This window comes from Mauremys reevesii, linkage group 10, assembly GCF_016161935.1.
Source record: "Mauremys reevesii isolate NIE-2019 linkage group 10, ASM1616193v1, whole genome shotgun sequence".
NCBI lineage: Eukaryota > Metazoa > Chordata > Testudines > Geoemydidae > Mauremys > Mauremys reevesii.
Genome location: NC_052632.1, coordinates 35496533 through 35520798, shown reverse-complemented (window position 1 = coordinate 35520798; position 24266 = coordinate 35496533). Strand labels below are relative to the sequence as shown.

At 40.4% G+C, this 24266-nt stretch overlaps 1 protein-coding gene across 5 annotated transcripts in view; it reads left to right on the top strand.

Annotated features, from left to right (window-relative positions):
- Positions 1 to 24266, top strand: part of SCAPER (S-phase cyclin A associated protein in the ER) — a 354496-nt gene that overhangs the window by 100487 nt on the left and 229743 nt on the right. For 4 of the 5 annotated variants that reach the window (XM_039490828.1, XM_039490827.1, XM_039490829.1 and 1 more), the window contains exons 14-18: positions 215 to 326; positions 1475 to 1615; positions 6188 to 6343; positions 13806 to 13948; positions 23065 to 23146. In XM_039490828.1, coding sequence (XP_039346762.1) covers positions 215 to 326; positions 1475 to 1615; positions 6188 to 6343; positions 13806 to 13948; positions 23065 to 23146 — 634 coding nt within the window. The remainder of the gene's footprint in view (positions 1 to 214; positions 327 to 1474; positions 1616 to 6187; positions 6344 to 13805; positions 13949 to 23064; positions 23147 to 24266) is intronic. The other variant, XM_039490831.1, reaches the window with a different exon arrangement.

Below are 24266 nucleotides of genomic sequence, written 5' to 3'. Positions count from 1 at the left end.
CTAAAATGTTCTGAGATTAAAAGAACAGAACAAGGATAGCATTAAATATATCAATCAAACACCTATAAATGAGATTAAATCAAATAAATTACATTTCAGCAGTATAATGCTTTTTTTACTTTCCTAAATATATTTGGATAGCTGAATTGCTTATAGGATTGTCAATCTCAGTTCTTTGTCTTATTAACTTATTTTATTGTGTTTATATTAAAAGAACAATAGCAGAATCTAAAAAGAAACATGAGGAGAAACAGATGAAAGCTCAACAGCTGAGAGAAAAGTTACGTGAAGAGAAAACGCTAAAGCTTCAAAAACTGATGGAGCGGGTAAGCTTTCTATAGTTAAGAAGATCCAGTTTATTTTAACGTAGAAGAGTATATTTTGTTCACATGGTCCAAAAACATACTCTACTATTAAGTTCAGAGCTAACTTCAGAATGAACCGTCTCTTCTGGGTCTGAGTTAGCAGAATCTTAGTGCATGACCCAATTGACCTGACTTTCTAGGAGGCTTATATATTATTATTTATGTTACCCAAAGTCTCATTCTAGACTGGGCTCCCATTGTGCTATGTGTCTTCCTCCAGTGTTAAAAAAGAAGCAACAGAAAAAAGACCGGGGGAGGGGGATAAAAAACACACAAATCACCGATCAGAATGATGATGGGCATGCATCTTGTTAGTTCATTTTCATCTATCTCTCGCTCTCTCGATCTATTTTGGGAGCCAGACAGGGCAAGGGGAATGAAATGGTGAATAAGGAATAAAAGGGAAGAGGGACAGTGTTGGGGATGGAGAGATGGTTATGGGAAAGGAAGGAAGAATGGAGAGGTCACTGGTAGGTATAGGATTGTGCAGGAGAGGGATGAGAGGAGATTGGACTGAGCAACCAGCCATCAGTAAGAAAATCATGTCCATACTTCAGATTGTAAAAAGCAGTCTTCTGATATTGCTAGCATCCAGTGGCTGTGCAGATTTCTCTCCCTTCTGTGCTGCTCCAAGCTGTTACTGCAGGAGTCCCTGGTGCTTCTAGGGATTGGCTTCATCAGAAGGGCCTGATCTGCTCCCTGTCTGAGGGCTCCTTTTGAGTTTGTTATATTACCTGAATCAAAAAGCTTTTGTCATACTGCGTACAATACTGCACTGGCCTTGTAAAATAGTGTTGACATCATTAAACAAAGAGTTATTGCCAAATCATTAAGTGCTGTTAGATTTATGAGAAAATCTCACACTAAGTCCTTTTTACTCAGAGAAAGTGCTCTAAATACTGAGACATATCAAAAGAGCTCACTTAATTTTAGCATTTTTTGACTCAGTTCCCTTTGAGCTAGACTGAAATTACTGTAGGGTTTTGCGGGATAGCTTAACTTTGTACTGTCACAAGTGTAGGTAAAGGTTACATAGTAGAAAATACTGGGGAAAATTCAGACATTAACTGCTGCCTTATATTAATAATGTACTAACTCACTGTGTGTAGGAGAAAGATGTGCGAAAGTGGAAAGAAGAATTACTGGACCAGAGACGCAGGATGATGGAGGAAAAATTACTTCATGCTGAATTTAAACGCGAAGTGCAGTTACAGGCAATTGTGAAAAAAGCACAAGAGGAAGAAGCAAAGGTAAGATGTCTGTATAGAAAAACATTTATTATTTGTTAAGTATGCTCAGCACTATACATGATTTCATGATCAGATATATGAAGGCAATATGGATCAGATCTATGATCACCAGTCAAGCAGATAAGGTTCGGTTTCAGAATGGTTAAAGTTTTCTTTTAAAAAAAAATCCCTTCATGGGTGAACTATTATTGCTAAGCTTAGTGGAAGAAATATGTTTTAAGGAGAGATTTGAATAAAGAGCAAGTAATGCTCTTGCCAGCCTTTGGATAGTGCATAGTACACTCCCCTCTACACCTGAGAGTGCATAATGGGTCTTTCAGTAATTTGCACCCCTGAAGGTACACAGAAGGAGCCTGTCCTTTTAATTACAATTGTCCCTGTAGCTTTGCATGAGATGTGCAAAGTGGGGAAAGCTCATTGTGCTCTTCCTATGCTACACCCCCACTCTAGGACTAAGGGACAATCTGGCCCTTTAAATGGAGTCCTGTAACGTATTTCACATGTTAATACTAACCCACTGTTCCTTCCCAGTGGTTTGGATTTAGATATGACTGGAATCCCAAACACAAGTAAAGTAGTGACTCATGACTAGTGCACTGAACATGATTGAGAGCCACCAATATAGACTTATTACACTTTAAAATTTACTTACCTCCTGGGTCTGTGAAGTACCTCGCTGAAGAAACAAGAATGTAGATTAGAATGTAAATTTTTTACATTAATTAAATGCACTGATGGTTGTGTTTTCAGCTGTTGTTTCTTTTTCTTTTTAAATCAGTAAGGCGTTAGTAATGTTCTTATATTATTGGAGAGCATGTAATCAGAGACCTTATAATAGAATCATAGGACTGGAAGGGACCTTGAGGTCATCTAGTTCAGTTCCCCGCAGTCATGGCAGGACTAAGTATTTGGCATAGTGTATTTATTCTAGGAAGATAGACAAAACATATCAATGGTTTATTGACTTGAACTAAGGTGGTAGTTGCTGATAAATGCTTTTTGTTTTAGTTTATTGAAGAACTGTTACTTTATTAACTTGGAAGAAGAATTTATTTTAAAGCTCCTTTCTTCTGTAACAAAGGTGTCCTCTTACAACTAGAATGCTTTGTTTTATATGTAGTGAAGCTCTGTATCTGAACTATGATTGATACACCTTTTCAACCTTGTTAATTATCATAATCATGACAAAATTGGTTTAGCAGTTTAACTTAATGGTTGTTTCTGTCACTTAGTCCAAACTCTCTTCTAAACTATCTAATTCAGTCTCACACAGTTACCTTCATTATTATTTCATTAAACCAGTGTGACTTCTGTAATCATATTAACTAAATCACACTTAACATAATTCCCAACTAAGCCGATGTTTGAAGTGTTGTGTATGTTTAATGTGTGAAATCTGCTGCCTCTTGTGGTTCTTTTGTTCTTGAAGATTAATAACTTTCCTTCTGACATATATTTTATTTAAGGTTAAGTAATAGTTTGCCTTTTCTCAGTTGCATATACCTTTCTGAAACATTCACCGTGATGCAAATATTACGTGTATATATGTATTAAGGTTTACCAAAATCTTTTCAGCAGTTCTTGAGTATGAAGAGAGGGTAAAAAATACACTTATTTCAAATAATTTAAAATAAAATAATGATTGTATAGCACTGGGAATACAAAGCTTAAATTTTTGCATATATTTAATGTAAAAAATTAAAATATCTGAAAAGCACTTCAAAATTGGCTCCTATGCATCAGTTTTTCATGAGTTATTTATCAATGGCAATTTTAGAATTAAAATGTTATGTATTGTTCTTCTGTGGATCAATAAAATAGTAAATATAGATTTATGAAATAGATCATAAGGTATGAAAGAAAAAGACTATTGAGCTTGATATATTTTCCTTAATTACAAATATGTATATACCCACTTTTAAAGCATTCCATTTTGTGAGGTAAATATCTGAATTTAATAAATCTATAAATACATACAATTTTCAAAGTAAAAGGTGAAAAAGACTGAATGAATCATATAGGCCCTGATCCTACAAACACTAATGCACATGCATAACTTTACTCACGTGAGTGTATTGGCTAGTGCAAGGGTCAGCAACCTCTGGCACCAGGGGCGGCTCTAGAAAATAGGCTGCCCCAGGCAGCGCGTTGTGCTGCGCCGCCCTTCCTCGGTCCCGCGGCGGGTCCCCTCTTCCCGCGGCTCCGGTTGAGCTCCCGCGGCAGGTCCACCGGAGCCCTGGGACGAGCGGACCTGCCGCAGGCATGACTGCGGGAGCTCCACCTCCCGCGGGCACGGCTGGGTCGCGGGTCCGGCGGCTCCGCTTGAGCTGCCGCAGTCATGCCTGCGGGAGGTCCAGCCGAGCCGCGGGACGTGGCTCCGGTGGACCTCCCGCAGGCATGACTGCGGCAGGTCCACCGGCCCAGCCTGCCGCCCCCTAGATTTGGCCGCCCTAGGCAACAGCTTGGTTTGCTGGTGCCTAGAGCCGCCCCTGTCTGGCACACAGTTCACCAGGGTAATAACCTGGCGGGCTGGACGAGTTTGTTTACCTGCCGCCTCCGCAGGTTTGGTTGATCGCGGCTCCCACTGGCCGCGGTTCACTGCTCCGGGCCAATGGGGGCTGCGGGAAGTGGCACAGTCCGAGGGATGTGCTGGCCAAGGCTTCCTACCACCCCCATAGGCCCGGAGCAGCGAACCGCGACCAGTGGGAGCCGCAATCGGCCGAACCTGCGAAGGCAGCAGGTAAACAAACTGGTCCGGCCCACCAGGGTGCTTACCCTGGCGAGTCGCATGCCAGAGGTTGCCGACCCCTGGGCTAGTGCATTATCTATTCTTGTTTTAAATTTCTCAAATTATGTGGCTTCTCTAACTTACCCTGAGAAAATTTCCACAGTCCAATACGTTTCATTATTGGGAAGATTTTCCTGATATTATGCCTAAATTTAACTTTTTCTTGATAGCTTATCCCATTTCTTGATGGCTTGTTTATACTCCTTGGGCTACCCTGTTAAACAAATAATGTGTGAGGAAAGCAAGGCCCTAAATTCAACTTGCTTGCAAACACTGCATCTGATTAATTCCAAAATTTCAGGGAATCATCTGGGTGTCAGTTGGCAGAATCCTATTAGTTTTGGTGAAAATCAGAAAAATCTGATTTCTGTTGGTGGACGTGACAGGAAAGTAAGGCTCACAGAGTGCCCATTTCATGCTTTAAGCAGAGAAATCACTCTAGTACTCCTTGCTGCTTCCTACACTTATTATAAACTGCAGCTTAACATGCTGCTCTCATTGAGTGTATGGCTCGGCCTACAGAAGCAACAAAGCATGTGATCCTTTACTTATTTGAATATGTTGTCCTCAGTTACACTGAGATAAAAAAATTGTAAGGAATATCAACCCTCATGCTTCTTTTCTTATGCTGACTTATGTACTGATGTGTGCAACTCTGTAGTACGAATACATATAATTTTTGTAATGTCTTTGAGCTAAGAATATCTGAATGCTTTACAAATGGCAGTGAATTAAACTTCATAACACTGTTGTGAGGTAGCTATTCCTATCCCCATTTTGCAGATAGAAGAATTGAGGCACACAGGTTAAATGACTTGCAAGTCTGTGACAGAGAAAAAAACAGAACCTAAGTCTCTTGGCTCCCAGTGCTTTGTTTTAACTATTTAAGGCCTGATCTTGCAGCTAGATATTGACGGTCTGATCCTTGCATTCCTGCAGCGCTTCATTTATTTGCTCTGCTGATTAGAAGGGATGGGGTACCAAAAATGTTTTCTGCCCTGGCCAACAAAATGCCTACGGCCTCTTCTAGATGTTCTAGGTGGGGAGGAGGGTCTACCCATGTAAATCCAGTTTCAGGATCTGGGCCTAAGTAATGCTTTCTCTCTGTGGACTTTTAACAATAATCCTAGTTGGTGCAGCTGTGAGATAAGGGATTGCATCATATAGACCCAATCATACAAACATTTAAATTGAAATCAGTGGGACTGCTCACATGTGTAAAGTGAAACACAAGTAAATGCTTGCAGGATAGGGACCTATGTTTTTATTTAAAAAAAACCCAAACCTAAAATGTTATGTCAGTATATGAGATGGTTGCAACCCAGAGACTGTTAGTTGGTATTACATTCTAAAGTAAATTTAATTTAAAAAAGATTATTAAAAATATTCAGCAAAGTACTTAAATATGCAAACAGTCCCATTAAATTCAGTGGAGCTACTCGTGAGTAAAGGTAGGCATGTGCTTTAGTACCTTTTTAAATCAGGATCTTATAAAAAATAGGGGTTTAGTTTATAGTAGTTCTTGAATGTAGGATAATCTAGGTAAATTATTTTAAAATATGCCTATTTTTTCTCATGTATATCCAAATCCTTAACAAAGGATAGCATCAGATTGAGACTAAACATGAGAATCTTTGATGAAAAACCAGGGATATGGGAAAGGATACGCTGTGCTGCAAACCTCTTATCCGCAAAAGTTAGAGATGTACCTGGGATAGACTCCACTAACCAGAGAATGTTACTTTAACTCTTCAAATGTCTTGTACACTTTGGTTTAATTGCAGGTAAATGAAATTGCATTTATAAACACCTTAGAAGCCCAAAATAAACGTCATGATGTGTTGTCCAAACTAAAAGAATATGAACAAAGACTAAATGAATTACAGGAAGAACGCCAACGGAGGCAGGAAGAAAAGCAAGCACGTGATGAAGCTGTTCAGGTATAATGTAACTTTTCAAGTGAAAAAAATAGTTGCAAAAATACAATAAAAGCAGCACATTTGCTTTTAGTTATGATTACATAATGTATGAACATTTTGATTTATCTCCTATACTAAATTACAAAAAAGCAAGATTCCACAGATAGCTTCTTTATAATGCTTCAGGAAGCTAGGGAAAATGTGATTGTTAAACACTGTACAGGGCTGTTTATACAAATACTGGTAAGATCAATATGTATATCTTGTAAAGTGGTGTCATTAACGCACACACAGCTATCATTAGCTTGAAAAAGTGGGTGTCCCGTCAGGGTAGTTCCTTGACCTCCACCCTCTCAACAAATATTGTCATAAACAGTGATAACTTCCCCTAGCTTCAGTTTATAGATACACTGAGCTGTGGTGGTTCTAACGGCCAAAATGTCCATTGACTCTCTATTCTTATCCAAAATGTCAGGTGTCATTCCAGGGGTACTGTCTAGAAATCAGTTGGAGATACCAGGTGGTATAATTTCCCCAGATGTCTCGGTAAACAATTACAGTCCCACAGGCATCCTCCCCATGGACCCAGCAGGATTCAGTATGTGGGAGCCCACACCCACCCTAACCGGTCCATATGCTTGGAAGGAGCACTGTGAATATCCACACTTCCATCCAGAAAGTGTCCAAGTATGTCTTCATGACCACAGATCAGATGGTACTCCTGACGTGTCTGGAAGGGCAGTGGGCCAAGTCTGGTCCAGATCCCACTGCAATACCTTCCCAGCCTCAGTGATATGCAATACCATCTCTGTCAGTAACTTCTGGGTCATAGAACTAAGGGTGGAAATTACATGTAACTCAGCAACTCCAGCCTGTACTGAAGATAGCTGAGCTTCAAAAATAAGACTAGTGGCCTTTTCTAGTTGCCCCAATTTCTTATCACGTTCTTGGCCTGGAAGAGTAGTCCAAATGGCTACTACACTATCGGCCAGATGAAATAACCCAGCTCACAGGGATCTGGTCAATTCCCTTTTTGTCCAGAGGAAATAACCCAGGCCTTGTTGTTGTGCTAATCTAATGGTAGCCCCTTGTGAGCAATCTGGGTATGTAGAAAACTGGATAAGGGCAATGTCAGGTAAAATCCAATTAGGGAGGGCAATACATACTGAAGGATTTATCCAGAACACAGGCGCAGCCTGTAGAATAAACCCCAAAATCCAATTAATACCACAGTCCCAAGCATGGGTCCCACAAAGTTCTTCCTGCCAGTATGTAATTCTTTGTTTCTTCACCAGGGTCAGTTCTCAGTGTCCTTTTCAGTCAGGAATTCCTGGACTTTGGCAATGTCAGTGGAGTGAGTGTGTCTTCTTCTTTCCCAAAACAATCGAGGTTTAGCATCCTACAGGGGAGAGGTTTCCAGCACATATCACCCTGTAATAGCTGTGCTCTTTTCTAGAAAAGTCTAAAGGCACAGTTGGTCTGTCAGTGGTCAAGGGAGCTTTTTCCCTGCTGTCCAGAAGTACAGTAGAACTAGAAGAAAGAATAGGCTAATCATCAATAGGAAAATTCTTCTGATGTGGAGGGGTCTTTTTTTTGCAGTGAGAATCCTGGGTCCAAGCAGTCAGTTTGTGGCACTCCACAGCGGTGTCGGTAGTCAGCAGGACTGGGAAAGGGCCTTTCCAGCATGGAGCCAAGGCAGTCTTTCGCTGATGGATCTTTATGTAGACCCAGGCTCCTGGTTCCAACGAGTGGCAAGGTTGCACAGGATCCTTTGGTAGTGCTTCCATCACCTGTGTATAAAAAGACTTAACACATTTCATTAGTGCCTGACAATATTTAAGCATTATGTTATCCAGCAAATGAATGTCCATCTGAGCTGGGGTTAGCGGGGGTGCAGTTAGTAGTCAACATGGGGTGTCCTGTCAAATTTCATGAGGGCTGAGTCCAGTCGTTCGATTGGGAATGGTTCTCATACACCTCAGTGCCAAAAGAAGGGCATCTGGCCACCTTAAGTTCGTTTCAGCACAAATCTGGGCCAGTTTATTCTGTAAAATCCCGTTCTGGCGTTCCACTGTCCCAACTGTGGGTGGTGAGGGCAGTGAGTTGCACATAACTCCTTCACAATCGGTCCAGTAAAAATGAATTCCACGATCACTGTTGATACCCACAGGGATGGCAAAACGTGGCACAAAATCTTTAAGCAAAATGTCACAACAGTCCTGACACCTGCTTTCCTGCAGGGAAAAGCTTTAACCCAATTGGTAAATACATCAACTAAAACAAATACATATCCATAACCACAACATGTAGACATCGAAATAAAATCAATCTGAATATTTACAAAAGGTCCCCAAGGAGGAGAGTGGGCTGGCCGCTGCACACCAATCTCGTGTAACTGTAGCAACCATTCCCCCCCCTTCTGAGTATTTGAAATCCTCACGCTTATAGTCACTTACTCCTTCTTTCCACTACACCCTCAAAAGTTTCCAAATCTCTCTGTCTGTTGCCCTCCCGCTTGGGCCCGATCCTTTTTTCCTCGCTGAATCGTCCCGTCCATGGACACTAGCTTGTTCCACAACCAGTTCTTAGCTAGGAGGGTGGGCTACGCAACTAGCCCCCACCCTTCTGGTCTTGTCCCCAAAACATTTCTACTCACAAGACTACCTGAGTCCTTCCTAGTAAGGCTTGCCACCTGGGCAAAAATACATGGCCATTCACTTAACACATAATCCAAACCCCTTTGGGGGTCTACCCAGAGACCCACCCATTTGTCTGCTGACACTTAAACAGAAAAGAAAATTACACAAAAAGCAAAGAAAATTACAGTCTAAGCCAAATTTTTCTACTTCTATTATATTGTCCGCTATGGGGGGGCGGGACTGTAAAATTTCAGGACAACCCCAGAGCTTCATCGCACACATGGCTTCCACCCTGAGGAATTACGAACGAGAAGTTCAGTTCCGCTCACACACCTAACGCCCAAATGAACAGAGCAGAAAAACATCAGTAACCGGTTAAACAAAACAGAGCCAAAGCTAAATAGTGCACCAAAACCAAATAGTGTTTCCTTATTCTATTAAAGCTCACCTATAATCATGCTATTCTTAACACCTAACACCAACAGTACCAAACAAAGCAAACATAAACTAACAAGGGTAAAACAGATAGGTGGTGTAAATTCTGCAATGCCCCCCATTCTTAATTGCTCACCAAACTGTGACAAATTCCTGTTACTAATTTATCCCTCATGTCAGGTGATCAAACTGACAGAGCATACAATCAAATTTTAAAGCTTCATTAAAAATAATAAAACAACAATGGAGAGTGTTGGGAATGCTCCCACATCACTCGGGAAAAATATGAATGCCCCAAGCCTTAAGCCACTTTAATACTTACACATATCCAGACTGGTATGTCTGTGTATAATGTTCAGAGAAGGGAAATAGGTGGACGGGAGATTATCCTGTATACAGCTTGTCCAGCATTTCCAACATGCTGCCACTCTTGGGATGGCTGTTCTTTTACACCCTGGAATCTCCTGCGCGTCTCTTTCAGAGATTCCAGTTCAGGTCAGCTGCCTGTCCGGCTTCAGGGTTGCAAAAACTGTTGGATCTCACTGAACCGTTAAGCTTTGCAAATGCAATCTCAGTTTTGTAACTTATACTGCTTTTTGCCTTTTTTATTTTCCACAACCAGCTGGGGCTGAAGCAGTTACTTAGCACTTAGCATAGTCCGTACTAATTCATGACCTTGAACACAAAACAACTTATCCTTTATCTCAGGACTAAGCCGAATTTCAAATTAACCCGTTCCTAGACAAATTGCTCACACTGTAACAGAGGTTTTTCTTTGTGATTAAAGCTCCACTGAGATATATGATCTTATCTAGATTGAAGGTACCTTCTAATGGGCATTGTTTAAATGAATTTTCACGCGTATACAGATTCCAATCATTTAAATACCTGCAGGTTTTAGGACCATAATGTACGTACATGTAATATGCTGGGGTACCCTTAGGGGGTAAGGTGGAATATTTAGACAGTCCCTTACCCATTTTCCACTCACACAGGAGAGACTCACAAGGAAAGGGGAGGGAAGATGGGTTCACACACTCCTAGACCCAGGCAGCTTCCTCGCCGGACTATGCCAGGCTGAGTCAGCCCACCGTGGGTCGGATCTCCTAAAGATCCATTAGTTACTGGGCTAGCCCGGTAACAGCCACTCACACTGGTGTACACACACACACACCAAGGCCTCTTTTTCTTCCTTTTTCTTTTTCTGTCTTTTTTTTTTTTTTAACCCTTTTTCAACCTTTTTATCTTTTTTTTTTTTTTTTTAAACCATGATGCATCTTTACCTGGTCCGGACCAATACCATGAGGCGGTATGACAACCCCTCTTGAGGCGGTAAAAACCCCTCAGCACCGGTGCATTCTAATGCATTTACCTATGCATTACCTTATGCATTACCTTATGCATTTCCTTGGCCAACTCAGCAGTTCCCAGTACTGCAATAAACTAACCTTATTGGGGCCTCTCCCCAATACCACTTTGCATCTGATCCTGCTGCACAGTCAATAAGTTCAGATGGCGTGAGCCCAACAGAGAGACAGACGTCCTCACGGAAAGTCCTCCTCCGATACCCCAATAGAGATTTCAAAAGGTCTCATACCTCTCATGTGGCGCCATGGGGTTCGAAAGGGAATGATCCGTAGTAGTTGTCTGTGGGTCCGTGGGCGTTGCCATCCCGGACGAGCCCCCAAATTGTCGAAGAAAAACTCAGTTCTCACTTTTTGTTTGGATGCAGCAAAATCAAATACTTTATTATTTCTCCAGTAATTACCATGGAGGGAGAGAGTGCCATAGGACACAGGGTCCTGGACAGGTCTCTCAACTCTCAAACAATCACAGCAAGCCTTTATACCTTTTACAGACAATTTCTAGCAATAATACAGACAGTAAAAAACAACAAATACATATTGTTTATACATAAGCTTTCCTCCTATCTCACTAGAAAAACAAGACTGCAAGACTGCACATTGCAAGGTCGTAATAACTTTCACACAATTCACTCTGTCTTACATTATCTTGCTTCCTCACGTCACCAGGGTCACAGTTAACCTAACTCATGCTAACTAACATTCATTAAGATCTCTTCAAAACCTTGTTAATTATTTACTGGCTTCCACAGGACTCTTCATGTCTTCAGTTTTTTAAAGAATTTAATGGTTTTCTTGTAATGGAATAGCAGATAGGTTTTAGCAATACTGAGGGCTTTATGATGAAAACCTGAAGATATTCAATGCAAAAACTGTAGTTGAATAGTCATCATATGAATACTAACTTAAGTATTCCAATTTTATAGGGCTACTTAAACACACAAAGGAAATGCTTGTGTGTTCCTGGAATTCTAGATTTTTGACTACGCCCTTTGAATGCTAGATTTCTCTAGCCTCATACATCCACTGTTTGGCACTGCTTCCTATGTTACAAACCAAAGCATAACTTTTTCTCTTATGTAAACTCCCTCTTCTTCCATATACATCCCTCAGATCACCACAAGTATCTTTCACCTGTGAATCTTTAATCACGCTTCCTTCAGTGCTCACTTAATCCTGTGCAGTTGATAGGTGTCAGTGGTGAGTAAGATTCTGTCTCTTTATGGAAAAACAGCTCTCACTGTTTCACCTCTGATAACTTAGAGGGTCATGCTGAGACAAAGGTAACTACACAGGAACCAGAAAACATACTTACCCCCTATACCTTGATAGAACTTGGACTAATCACTCCAAAAAAACCCTGGGTTCCCAAAGATTGTCTGGCTCACCACCTGTGAAAGAGACCCATTGGGCAGGTTAAATCCATGAAGAACACTTGTCCCTAATGATCACCTCCTTAGCTTTCCTCCTCATCTTCAAGGGATGATTCACTCCTTTGTGCCTGCAGCCTGTTTTTCTTTGGTCTCAGCCTGCTTTTGCTCCCTTGAGTACCTGCCACTTCTCTAGTCCTGCCCTGATGGGCCCCTCATCAGGGGCTGAAGGCCCCTCTCAGTCCCAGCTAGAGGAAATCCTCCAAGCAGTCTTACAGTCCCACATGCCACCACCATTCCTTTCTGTCCACGTATCCCTTTGCCTAACTAAAGACTAAAACCCTCAGCCTCCTACTGTGCTATTTCTGTGCACAGCACATTGCAAATACAGAAGGCTGTCTGATGGTGTGTTTACAGCTCAGTGTTTCAGAAGACAATGAAAAGGTTAAACACTAACTTACCGAGCTGCTGCACTACACCAAAAGGGGCTGCTTCTGTTTCCCTGGAGTCAACTGGAGATTCTCAGAATAGAGAGGACAAAGGAAGTTGGGCCATGGGACTGTGGGATACTTTTCGTGGACTCCCAGGACCTGCGGCAATGGGGCTGCATCTACTCTGCAAAGCAATAGGGCTCGAACCCTGTGTCCCAGATTAACTCAGGCTTGAACCCTCCAGCCCCAAATAGTCCCAGGATCCTAGATCCAAGCCCAAGTCTGAGAGATTTGTGGGTAGGCTGAAGCGGGGTTTGGGCTCCAGTCTGAGTCTGAGCTTACATTGCAGCATAGACATACCCTTATAGAGTTGTGTTGGGGAGGTCCAGCATTCTTGCAGTCTTTTCTGCAGTGCCCCATGATGCACTTTGTATATTTCATATGGCAGTTTGCACTTTTGTGCATTTATTTAATTGTACAATCACAGTCAAACATGCGGTTACTTTTCTTGTTTACCTTCTTTAAAAGAAGGAAATTAAATGCATTCACACAATGTTATTGAAATGTTATACACATACAAGTTGGAATAATCATGTATGGTTCCCCCCAGTAACCATAACCCAGCCACATTGCACATGTATATTAAGACATTAAAACTAACACCATATGTAGTAACACAAAATATTACAAATGTGGAAAGGGGGCTGAGTTATGGCTTCTGTTGTCATTATGACTTTGAATTTCCTGACTTTTTATTAGTGTAAAATCAAAACCATAAATAAGTTGTTTGCTCTTAATAGATGTAAAGATTGCATATCCAGTACTTAAGTTACCATGCAAAATGCTTCTAGGATCATGCTAAAAGATTTTGGAGTTCTTTGAGAGGCTATTTTGTTTTTATAGCATACAGTCTTCAACCTCTAAGAAGTATAGAATATACCCAAATGTTACTGTTACTTGGTCAGTCTTTTTTGAGTCAGTTATTGAGTGAATAGAGTCTTTCATGTGCAAACAAAAATGTATACCCATTTACTGCCTATAGGAGTGCATACAATTGCACATTCAAATTATTATTTAGGTGTTTATGTGTGTACATTTGTGAGCATCTTTGTGTGCAGGCGTCAAGGCTTCTGTCCAGTGCATATCTGGTCCTTAGAGACTTTAATGATGGTAAAGTATGATTTCATACCATTGTTAATTTGTAAATAAAAGTGAGTAGCTGAAAATAACTTTTCTATCATTAGGAGCGTAAAAGAGCTCTGGAAGCAGAACGCCAAGCCCGGGTTGAAGAGCTGCTGATGAAGAGGAAAGAACAAGAGGCTCGGATTGAACAGCAGCGGCAGGAGAAAGAGAAAGCACGGGAAGATGCAGCACGGGAAAGGGCCAGGTACTTCTTACTATCTTGGGCCCTTATTCTGCATGGTGATCCATGCAAGTAGACTTGTGCTCCTGTACAGATCACAATGCAGACCTGGGGCTTTGGTTATGATATTTTTTGGAGAGTAATATTAATAAATATCATTTATAAATGTTTTTAGATACAGAAATTAGGTGAATCATATTAATTATAAGTCCTTTCTGGCAAAGTCCTTATTCTGTGTTGAAAAAGTGCTGTGTAAATTTGCAGCGCATACTACATACATTATTATTTTATTATAGTATTAAAATTTGCTGTATCATAAACTTTTATTACTAACAAGACCTTTTAAAAAATTGCCTTTTTCCTATTTTTTATGGTTTGTCCATAATCAAAAGTCCACAAAGAGGTTTTTAATACAATAGCCATTTCAACTGTTCAGCTGTCTATCTCTCTTGGGCCAAATTTGAGTTGGATGTATATATGAATTTTGACCCATTGAATGTAGGTCCATCATTATATTGTACACAAAATACTTTCTTTATGTTAAAATCACCTTCTGCTTAAGTTATTAGTGTTTATTTTTTTGTCTGAATCTTGTTCTCAGTCCCCCCCCCACCCCCTTTCCAAAAGCATATATGTAAAATATATGCTATGTTCTTTTTGTAGCTGAAGTTCATTGAAGATGATTGGTTTAGAAAAAAAAACTTCGTCTTTTCTGATATTCACAGCTTGAGGTCTTAAAAGCCATTTTAAGGAATATTCTAATCCAAGTAAAACATTCTGAATTTGTATTGATTTTTTCTACATCTTCCAAGAACATAAATTAATCTAATTTGACATCATATAAAGACCTGATATGCCATGAAATGGTTAAACATAATGTACACGAAGAGCAAGATCCTCCAATCTGCTCATGACTCTTTGCGCCTTTCCTGGATTGCGCAGAGCCAGTATAGCTAGCTCTATGAAGCCTGTGTCATAGCGGTCAGGTGGAAGAGCCCCTTTGTGGTTTCCTTCATTTTCTTTAATTCCCAGAGGACTTGAGGAAAATTAGGCAGAACAGAGATGGGGTGATATTAGTTGCACCACTGTAGGAAAGGCAGTCCTGGACCTTAGAAATTCTTGCTCTTTCCAAAGATCGTCCATTCACTCTCCTGTTGTGTTAAAGATTTCTTTCCCAACAGTTCAGTGTATCCAGACTTCAAGTCCCTTCTTTATCTGACATCATGGCTGTTAGATTTTTAGGACAGAATGTTTTATGCTTATCTGAGGAGATCCAGACAGTTGTTTGGGAGTCCAGGAAGTGCTATGCTGCTAGATAGAACTGATTATAAAAGGTTGCTTAAGTTAAAATCCTTTATCCTGCTTTCAGTTCATTTAGATTTTTTTCTTGTCTCTGGTGTAATCAAAGCTATTCCTGACAACTGTGTTCATTCATCAAGCTGTTGTTTCTGTGCACCATGTTGTTATGTAAGGGACCACAATGTAGTGTAATGCTGATTTTTAAAAAGAGCTCCTGAGGCAATCCTGGCAATTATAGGCCGATAAGCCTAATTTCAGTACCGGGCAAATTGTTAGAAACTACAAAAGAGCAGAATAATCAGACATGTAGATGCACACGGTTTGTTGTAAAGGGAAGTTGTGCCTCACCAATCCATTAGAATTCTTTGAGGATGTCAACAAGCATGTGGACAAGGGTGTAGCATACTTGGATTTTCAGTAAGCCTTTGACAAGGTTCCTCACCAAAGGCTCTTAAGGAAACTAAGTAGTCATGGGATAACAGAGAAGGTCCTCTCTTGGATCGGTAACTGGTTAAAAGACAGGAAACAAAGGGTTAGAATAAATAGTTTTCACAATGGAGAGAGGTAACCAGCAGGGTCCCTCATGGTTCTGTCCTGGGACCTGTGCTGTTCAGTAAATTCATTAATGATCTGGAAAAGGGAGTGCACAATGAAGTGGCAAAGAGTTCAGATGATACAAAACTATTCAACATGATTAAGTCCAAAGCTGACTGCGAAGAGTTACAGGGGGATCTCACTAAACTGGGTGCCTGGGCAACAAAATAGCAAATGAAATTCAACATTGATAAATGCAAAGTAGTGCACATTGGAAAACATAATTTCAACTACACATATCTAAGGAGGGGGTCTAAATTAGCTTTTACCATCCCAGAAAGAGATCTTGGAGTCTTATGGATAGTTCTCTGAAAACTACAGCTCAATGTACAGCTGTGGTCAAAAAGGCTAACAGAATGTTAGGAACTATTAGGAAAGGGATAGAAAATAAGACAGAAAATGCCATAATGCCACTGTATAAATCCATGGTGTGCCCACATCTTGAATACAGTATCCAGTTCTGGTCACTCCATCTCAAAAACTGGAACTGGAAAACGTTCAGAGAAAGGCAGCAAAGATGATCAAAGGTATGGAATTGCTTCCGTATGAAGAAAGACTAAAAAGAGTAGGCAGTTTAGCTTAGAAAATTGACAATTAAGGTGGGGGTCTGAGAGATTTATAAAATCTTGAATTGTGTGGAAAAAGTGAATATAGAAGTGTTATTCCTTTCCCACAAAACAAAAGCAGGTGTCATCTGATGAAATAACAGGTAGCAGGTTTAATACAAACAAGAGGAAGTAATTTTTCACGTAACGCACAATCAGCCTGGGGAACTCATGGGATGTTCTGACAGCCAGAAATATAATAAAGTTTAAAAAAGAGCTAGATATGTTCATGGAGGATAGGTCTATCAAAGGCTTTAGCCAAGCTGGTCAGCAATAACCCCATGCAAGTGGCAGCCCCAAACCTCTGGCTTCCAGAAGCCAGGACGATAAGATGTGTGGAACTCTCAAAAATTGCACTGTTCTGTATGCTGTTCCTTAAGTGCTGGTACTGGCCACAGTGGGAGATAGAATACTGGGGTAGATTGACCATTGGTCTGACCCAGTATGGCAGTTCTTATGTTCTTATATTTTACCATGCTTACTTCAAACCATTTTTTAAATATCTTATGAACTTGTCTCTCCCTTCCCAGGAGACTAATTATCCTTGATATTTGAGTTTTATGTTAGCCAGACTTAGGGAAGGGGCTTGTAGATTCAGTGACAGATGGTAGAAAAAGCAACAAAGTCTCATTTCTAGTGGTCACTACCTTGGTTATGAGCATTTTTGGAGTAACAGACTCTGATGGCCAAACCAACTGTATACCATATTCCATAAAGATTAGGTAGTACTTAGGCCTCACCCCAAGTTTCTAACAAAAGTGATATGAGATTTTCATCTCAGTCAATCAGCATCACTGTCTGTCTTTTTTGGTAAAGCCTCACAAGTGTTTTGGGATTTTAGAGATAGTCGGGAACTGAGGGATGATTTCAGGGGCAGTTAATACTCTCGCTTGTACACACTACCACTTGTGTCAGTATAACAGTATATCCCTCAGGGTTGTGAATAAGCGACATAAGATGCATCAACCTAAGCGCTATGTTGGTGGGAGAGCTTCTTCCACTGACATGGCTACTGACTCCTGCAGAGGTGGTTTTATTATGCCAATGGGAGAGCTCTCTCCTGTCAGCATAGAGAGACAGAGGCAGAAGCATCTTTGATTGCTATACCACACTTCCCTACTGAACCTGGAATGGAATTCAAGATCCCAAGCCTCAGCTTTTTTCTGCTGTCAGCAAATATCTGTGTGTGCATCTCCTCCCCCTCCAGTGGCTGGTCCACAGAGGGGATGACACCCTACTACTGCTAGCCATTACTCCATTAGTTCAAGTGGCAGAGGTCTGTACTGTGAAGCTATGATTCCACCCAAATCCAACAAGAATTTTTTTTATCGATCAGTTTGTTTTTTTAAAAAGTTAGAAATTATATCAAAAAAATTATTAAAAGAGTGTTAACGTTGCAAAGTCAAGCACTCAAAAGTTAGGAAATCCTAGACTTAAGGTTGCCTGTACAACTTGAATTTGATCCCACTGTGCCTTATGATACAGTCTTTTAATTACATACTATTTTTTCACAGGAGCCTGTCCTCATTCAGTGCATCAGATGGGTGATGCACACTGGCTGAGTAGCTATTTAATATTTTGTTTTATCCTCATTAGTTCAGTGTGTGGCTCCAGGCTTTATTAACTGCGTGCTATTCAAAAGGGGTATTTTAAGCTAGAGAAAATACAGAGGGTCAAATCCTATTCTGTCCCCTTTGCCCATTTCCATGGTAGAAAGTGGGCAGAAAACTGCCCTAAAAGAGCTGCTGGTAAATAGAGGAACCTTTACTTAGAGGAATTTTCTGGTGGCATAGAGCCAGCATACCAACTCTATGCCATCCATTCCTGGTTCTCCTCCCTTGGGATAGGAAGAGGTGTGGCCAAAGTGTTTTGCAATCCGGTGATTTGGACTGGTAGAATGGCCTTTAGGGGGCACTGTACCTGGCATATGTTAGAGTAGCCCAAAGGTTTCTCTAACATAAATCAGTCCAAACATGAGTCCTGCTGCCATGGTTCAGGGGAGTTAGTTTGACTTTGTCACCCTCCCTCTTGGATTCTGGTATAGCTCAGTGGGACCCAAGGATGTGGCTCATTATTTTGCTACTAGAAATACTTGAATCTTATACTAAAAGACTTAAAACAGAATGGAACGGGTCATTTTGGAATATCTACTTAACTTTTCTTCAAAAACCACTCATTTTGTGCATCTGGTGGTGATTAAAGCCTTCTTATGAAAGGGGTACTGTATGTAAAAGTGCCTATTAAGAGACCCTGTGCTCTCATGGTTCATTAGCTTGATTCCCAGTAACGCTTTAGATGCAGTTTCTGAGCATTTTATATTCCAAAGAGATTACATCCATAATATGAAAAATTCCACTTCTGTCCATAGTAATCGTACAACTGTATTGCTGAGCATAATGATATACAAATATGTTTTACATATGGACCAATAAGCTATGCAAGGAGTAATATTTATGTTTTGTACGTAAGGGGATTGAGTCTTAGGAATTTTTATCTACATTAAAATATCGATTCAAAAGCCATAGAGTTATCTTTGTCTTAATTTTGATGTCACATAGAGGAAGAAAACAAATATGTTCTCTAAAATAAGTTCTGTTGCATAATCCATTTTGGACATTGTGTTCTTTGGTTGTGTAGTGTGAGTCAGGAGTTCTTTAAAGCCAAAATCAAGATGTTCTAAAAGACTAAAGTGCAGGTGTTGCTTATTTACCTCAGGGGAGATAGTACATAAAATACATAATTTGTCTCATCGTCATATCCTTTTCCCCCCCATGGCAATTGGAGGAGTTCACTTACATTTTCTGAAAGAACGATTGTGCCTAGTATTCACTGTGAGCCTTGTTCTCCCTGCCTGTATTTCTATATTTTCTGTGCTTTTTTATTTTTTAAATTTGGGTTTATGCAAGCCTTCACCAGAACTAGTTTATTCAGTAAAATACTTCTTAATATTTTACTTTTCATTTTTCTTTAATATTTTTCCCTTTCTACTTTTGCTGTTCAGATTATTTTTATTTCAGAATATCTGTTGTTTAATTTTTCTCATTAGAGAGTATGGCAGGCACATTCAAAAACAGGAATGCCCCCAAAACAGCAGGAAGATGTTGGTTTCAGATGACCATGATCACTATATTGTCTGATTGGGGTAGATCTTGTTAGCTTTGAGTGTGATATTTCTTTAAGTAACACTCTGAGCTGTCAAGATCTAGGAAGACCAACTAAAATCAATTACCCTTTCAATAATTCAAAATTGTTTACATAAGAAGGTTTGCCATGACCTTTTTGGAATGACTGACTGTTTTGCTGAGAGTCTTACAAGTCCTTCAAAGCACTGAACTTCAAAGGAGATTCAAGTTCTCCAGGGCTGCTCCAGCAGCTAACAGGTCATTTCACCTTGAATGCTCTCATAGAATATATTGTATACAGTGGTGTAGCCATGTTTGTCCCAGGATATCAGAGAGACAAGGTGGATGAGGTAATATCTTTTATTAACTTCTGTTGGAGAGAGAGACAAGGATTTGAGCTTACATAGCACTCTTCTTCAGGTCTAGGAAATGTACTCAGTGTCATAGTTAAATAGAAGATGGAGCAGATTGTTTAGCGTAAATAGTTAACACACATTTGAAGAAACCAAGATGAAGTGGCCTATTAACAACCCTTCTGTCATAGGGAGGAAAGGGGGCGGGAACTTTGGGGCAGTGGTTGTTGTAATTAGCCATAAATCCAGTATCTCTGTTCAGTCCGTGTTTCCTGTATGGCTTCCCTCTCCAACTGTACACCTCTAGATGTCATCTACCACCCCACACTGGAACCCATGTGGGGCATCATCAGACAATTGCTACCCACACTTGATGGGGCCACATTGTGAAAGAAATCTTTCCTGAACCTCCTCTTCTGGCCTTCAAACAATCTCCATCAGAAGAAACCTCTCCATCAGAAGCAAACTCCACGCAGACGAGAACATACCAACTCAAAGTGGTACCAGACCTTGCTAGAACAACAGATGCAAAACCTGCAGCCATATCTCCATTGTTACGATGATCAACACCCTCCACAATACACCTTTCAAGATACATGGGTCCTACACATGCCTATCACAACATGTGGTGTATCTCATCCAGTGCACTAAATCCCCCAATAAAAACTATGTGGGTAAAACAATACAATCACTATGCTCTCAATTGGACTCTCACAAAAATGATAAAAGACAAAAATACCATATTACCTGTGGGTGAACACTTTTCACAAAGCAATCACTCTGTAATTGATCTCTCAGTCCTCATCCTCAAAGAAAATCTGAACAACACTTTGAAAAGATGAGCCTGGGAGCCCCTCCTGTCAGCATAGGCAGTGTCTGCACTTGAAATGCTACAGTGGGGCAACTTCAGCCGTGCTGCTGTAGTATTTCAAGTGTAGACAAGTCCTAAGACTGTGTGTTAACTACTTACGCTAAACAATCTATTCCATCTTGTATTTAGTTGTGACACTCTGAGTACCTTTCCCAGACCTGAAGAAGAGTTCTGTGTAGGTCGAAAGCTTATCTCTCTCACCAGCAGAAGTTGGTCCAATAAAATATATCACCTCACACACCTTGTCTCTCTCTACCATCTCTAGGGCATTTCACTTTGTCCTGCTACGCAGCAGGGCAAGAGTGAGCTTTGAAATTTTTATGGAAGCATTTGGGTTCAACCTATAAGAAAGGGGATAAGTCCAGAAACCAAATGCTCACCTCTTGGTGTGCAACATATTTCCTTCAACCCAGTTTGGACATCCTTGGACCTTTGTTTTATTTCTATTCTGTGTAGCATCCCTCAGTTAGCTGTAGTTGTGCCTAGGTCCTTGGTTCAAGTATATGAAATATACAGTTACTAGAATTGATTCCATAGGTTTTGTATTGTGTGTATCAATGTATTAGATGCATAATGGATTTAAGTGCCTTCATTGCTGAGCATAGCCAAAGCTGCATGCATTGTGCTTCCATGACCTCTTTTGGCCCTCTACCCAGGCTGCTTCTCTTTATACAAACAGTAACAGCAGCCAACTGTATTCTAATTTATAATTAGGATTTGAAAATTCCATTTTCTGACTTGCTATTGGCAAGTGGGAAATTTGCCCTGCTGAATGTGTGACCTTAATAATTAATTTCTGCAGAATTTAAGCTTTGTTCTAAAAGAACAATGTTTCTAATACTTATGGTTTCAAAGATAATTTTCCAAATATGAACTGATGAGGCACTGTCTTCTTGATTGTTAGCTCAAGTGCCTGTGCTCTTGCTCTTGGCTTTCCAAAAAAGCAGCAGCAGAGTGAACTTAAGATTGGACAATTTCACTTAACTACTCAGAACCCTGCAGGAAGCAGTGAAACTGTTGAGAATCATGTCACTTTTACAGTGTTGCTGATAGTTTTTACAATCATCAGTACCAGAGAAAAGCACTGGAATATTCACGGGACTGCAGGACAAAAAGAAAAAAAGCAGAGGAGATGTAGAGTAGAAGAAACCTTTCTCTCCCTCGCATCAGTAAGCATTGCCTTCTTGCAGCCAGATGGAAGCAAAAGTGACTTCAAATGCATCAACACTCACTAGCCAGAGACTGAGACTAAAGATGGGGCCACCTAGTAGGGTTTAGGCCTGGTCTACACTAGGGGGGAGGTCGAACTAGGGTACGCAAGTTCAGCTACGCGAATAGCGTAGCTGAACTCGAAGTACCCTAGTTCGACTGACTTACCCGTCCAGACGCGGCGGGGTCGAACTCCGCGGCTCCAAGGTGGACTCCGCCACTGCCGTTCGCGGTGGTGGAGTTCTGGAGTCGACCAGAGCGCGCGGGGAGTTCGAACTATCTCGTCTTGATTAGACGCGATAGTTCGAACTCCGAGAGGTCGAACTCACCATGTCGACCCGGACGGTGAGTATAGACCTACCCTTAGAGACAGCACCTTTTATTTCTTCTCAGTGGGGAAGGTAGGTTCACCAGGGCTTTGCACATGGGACTTGCTTGTGGGTCTTTCATGCATCTTGCATGTCAGTATATGGCTAGTAAGTTCAGTCCTCTGGCTAGCAATTGTCTTGTAAATTCCTTTATTTACAATATGTACATACTTCTTATTGCTTTGATCAAGAGTATATACAAAACAGCAAAAACAGCAGTAAAGCTTAATTTGTAGAACTTCAGAAAGCTGCTGTGATCAGACATTTAGCCATCATCATTTTCTATCTCAAGCATTTCCCCCAACTGTTGTGTGACTCTGTGATTGGCCTTGTCTGCACTACACGTTTTGGGGAAAGTCACTAATGTATTACTCCCTGTTGTCGCTTCACAAGGGCTGGCAACAGTGGAAGTGCAAGTGTAGACGGGACATCACATTCATTAGTGTTTTTTACCTCCATGTCATCTATACCTGCTCTGAATTGGACTGGAGTGGTGTCTGCTGTTATGAGACCATCAAGATTAAATGCATCTATTATCTTCAGTAATTAATCTAGTTTCTGCTGAACTACTTTTATCTCCCTCCTGAGCTACTTTTATCTTAAATGGCAGTTAACGCCTTCTCTGGTTTTCTTTCCCCATCTCAAATATATATTATAACTATAAATGTATACTTCATACCTTTACCACTTCTGCTATAATACATGTTCTCCTTTGGTAGAGATCGAGAGGAGAGGCTGGCAGCTCTCACTGCAGCTCAACAAGAAGCAATGGAGGAGCTACAGAAAAAGATTCAGCTGAAGGTATAAAGGGAGTAATAGTCTTTCTAACTGAAAATACATTTCTATTTAAAATAGAATTTCCACAAAATTATTTTCTTTAAGTACATTTTATTTAGCAAAGTCATTACAGTAGAGCCATATCATACCCTGAATTTTGCTACTGTAGTTCAGGTGTTTTATCTAGACATCTGGCTTATGAAGATGGGTCTGATTTTGCCCTCATTGACACTGTAAATCAGAAATAATACCATAGAAGTCAATGGAATTAATTAGTGTAAACCAAGTGTGAGATCAATGTTAGGTCTAAATGATTTTGTACTTTTGAAGAAAGTCAAAATAATTTTGAATTTCTAATCGTACTATTAAAATGAAATTCTGGCAAAAATAAAAGTCTTGGTTAAAAAAAAATTAAAACTGATATGTACAGTTTGGTGAAAACAGTCTACAAACCAGTGTTACACAGAAAAGGATGTGGGAAATTATGCCATTTTATGGGTCTTCTCAAGTATCAGTAATGGAAGTATGGCATGTTCCTTCCTCTTCACTGCATAGAATATGGTCCCAGTACTGCAACTAGATCCACTCAGAGCTCTGTCAGTTTCACTGGATCTGTGCAGAAGCACAAGGATCCAGTCATGTGGAGTCAGTTGTAGAACTGGGAATGTTAAGTAGGGTGCTGCAGTATTGCAACACAGCTTGTGAAACTCCTACCTTATGAAGAACCAAAGACCAAATGATAAGAAGTTTGAACATATATCTGTTCTATTTTGAGAGGCATAAAGATTTCCAAAGTACTAAGTGCTATTTTTCAAGTTCTGGTGAACTGAGAAAATAAAACCTTTATCAAAGTCACAGAATATTAGTAGTAGTAATAACATGATAGGAGTACCTAGTAGTCTCCATCAGGATCTGGGGTCCATTGCAGTAGATCTATACAGTCATATAATTTTAAAAAACAGACTGTTCTTCCATCTCAAAGTATTCTCTACTGTTGATCCCACTAATTAAGAAGCACTCTTGCTACACATGCTCCTATTGTGAAATGCCATTCTTTCTCAGACAGTTGATGTTTATAAGCTAATTTCTATAGGTAATATATAGATTTTTGTGCCATCCTTGTTGGGGTTGATAAACAAAGTAT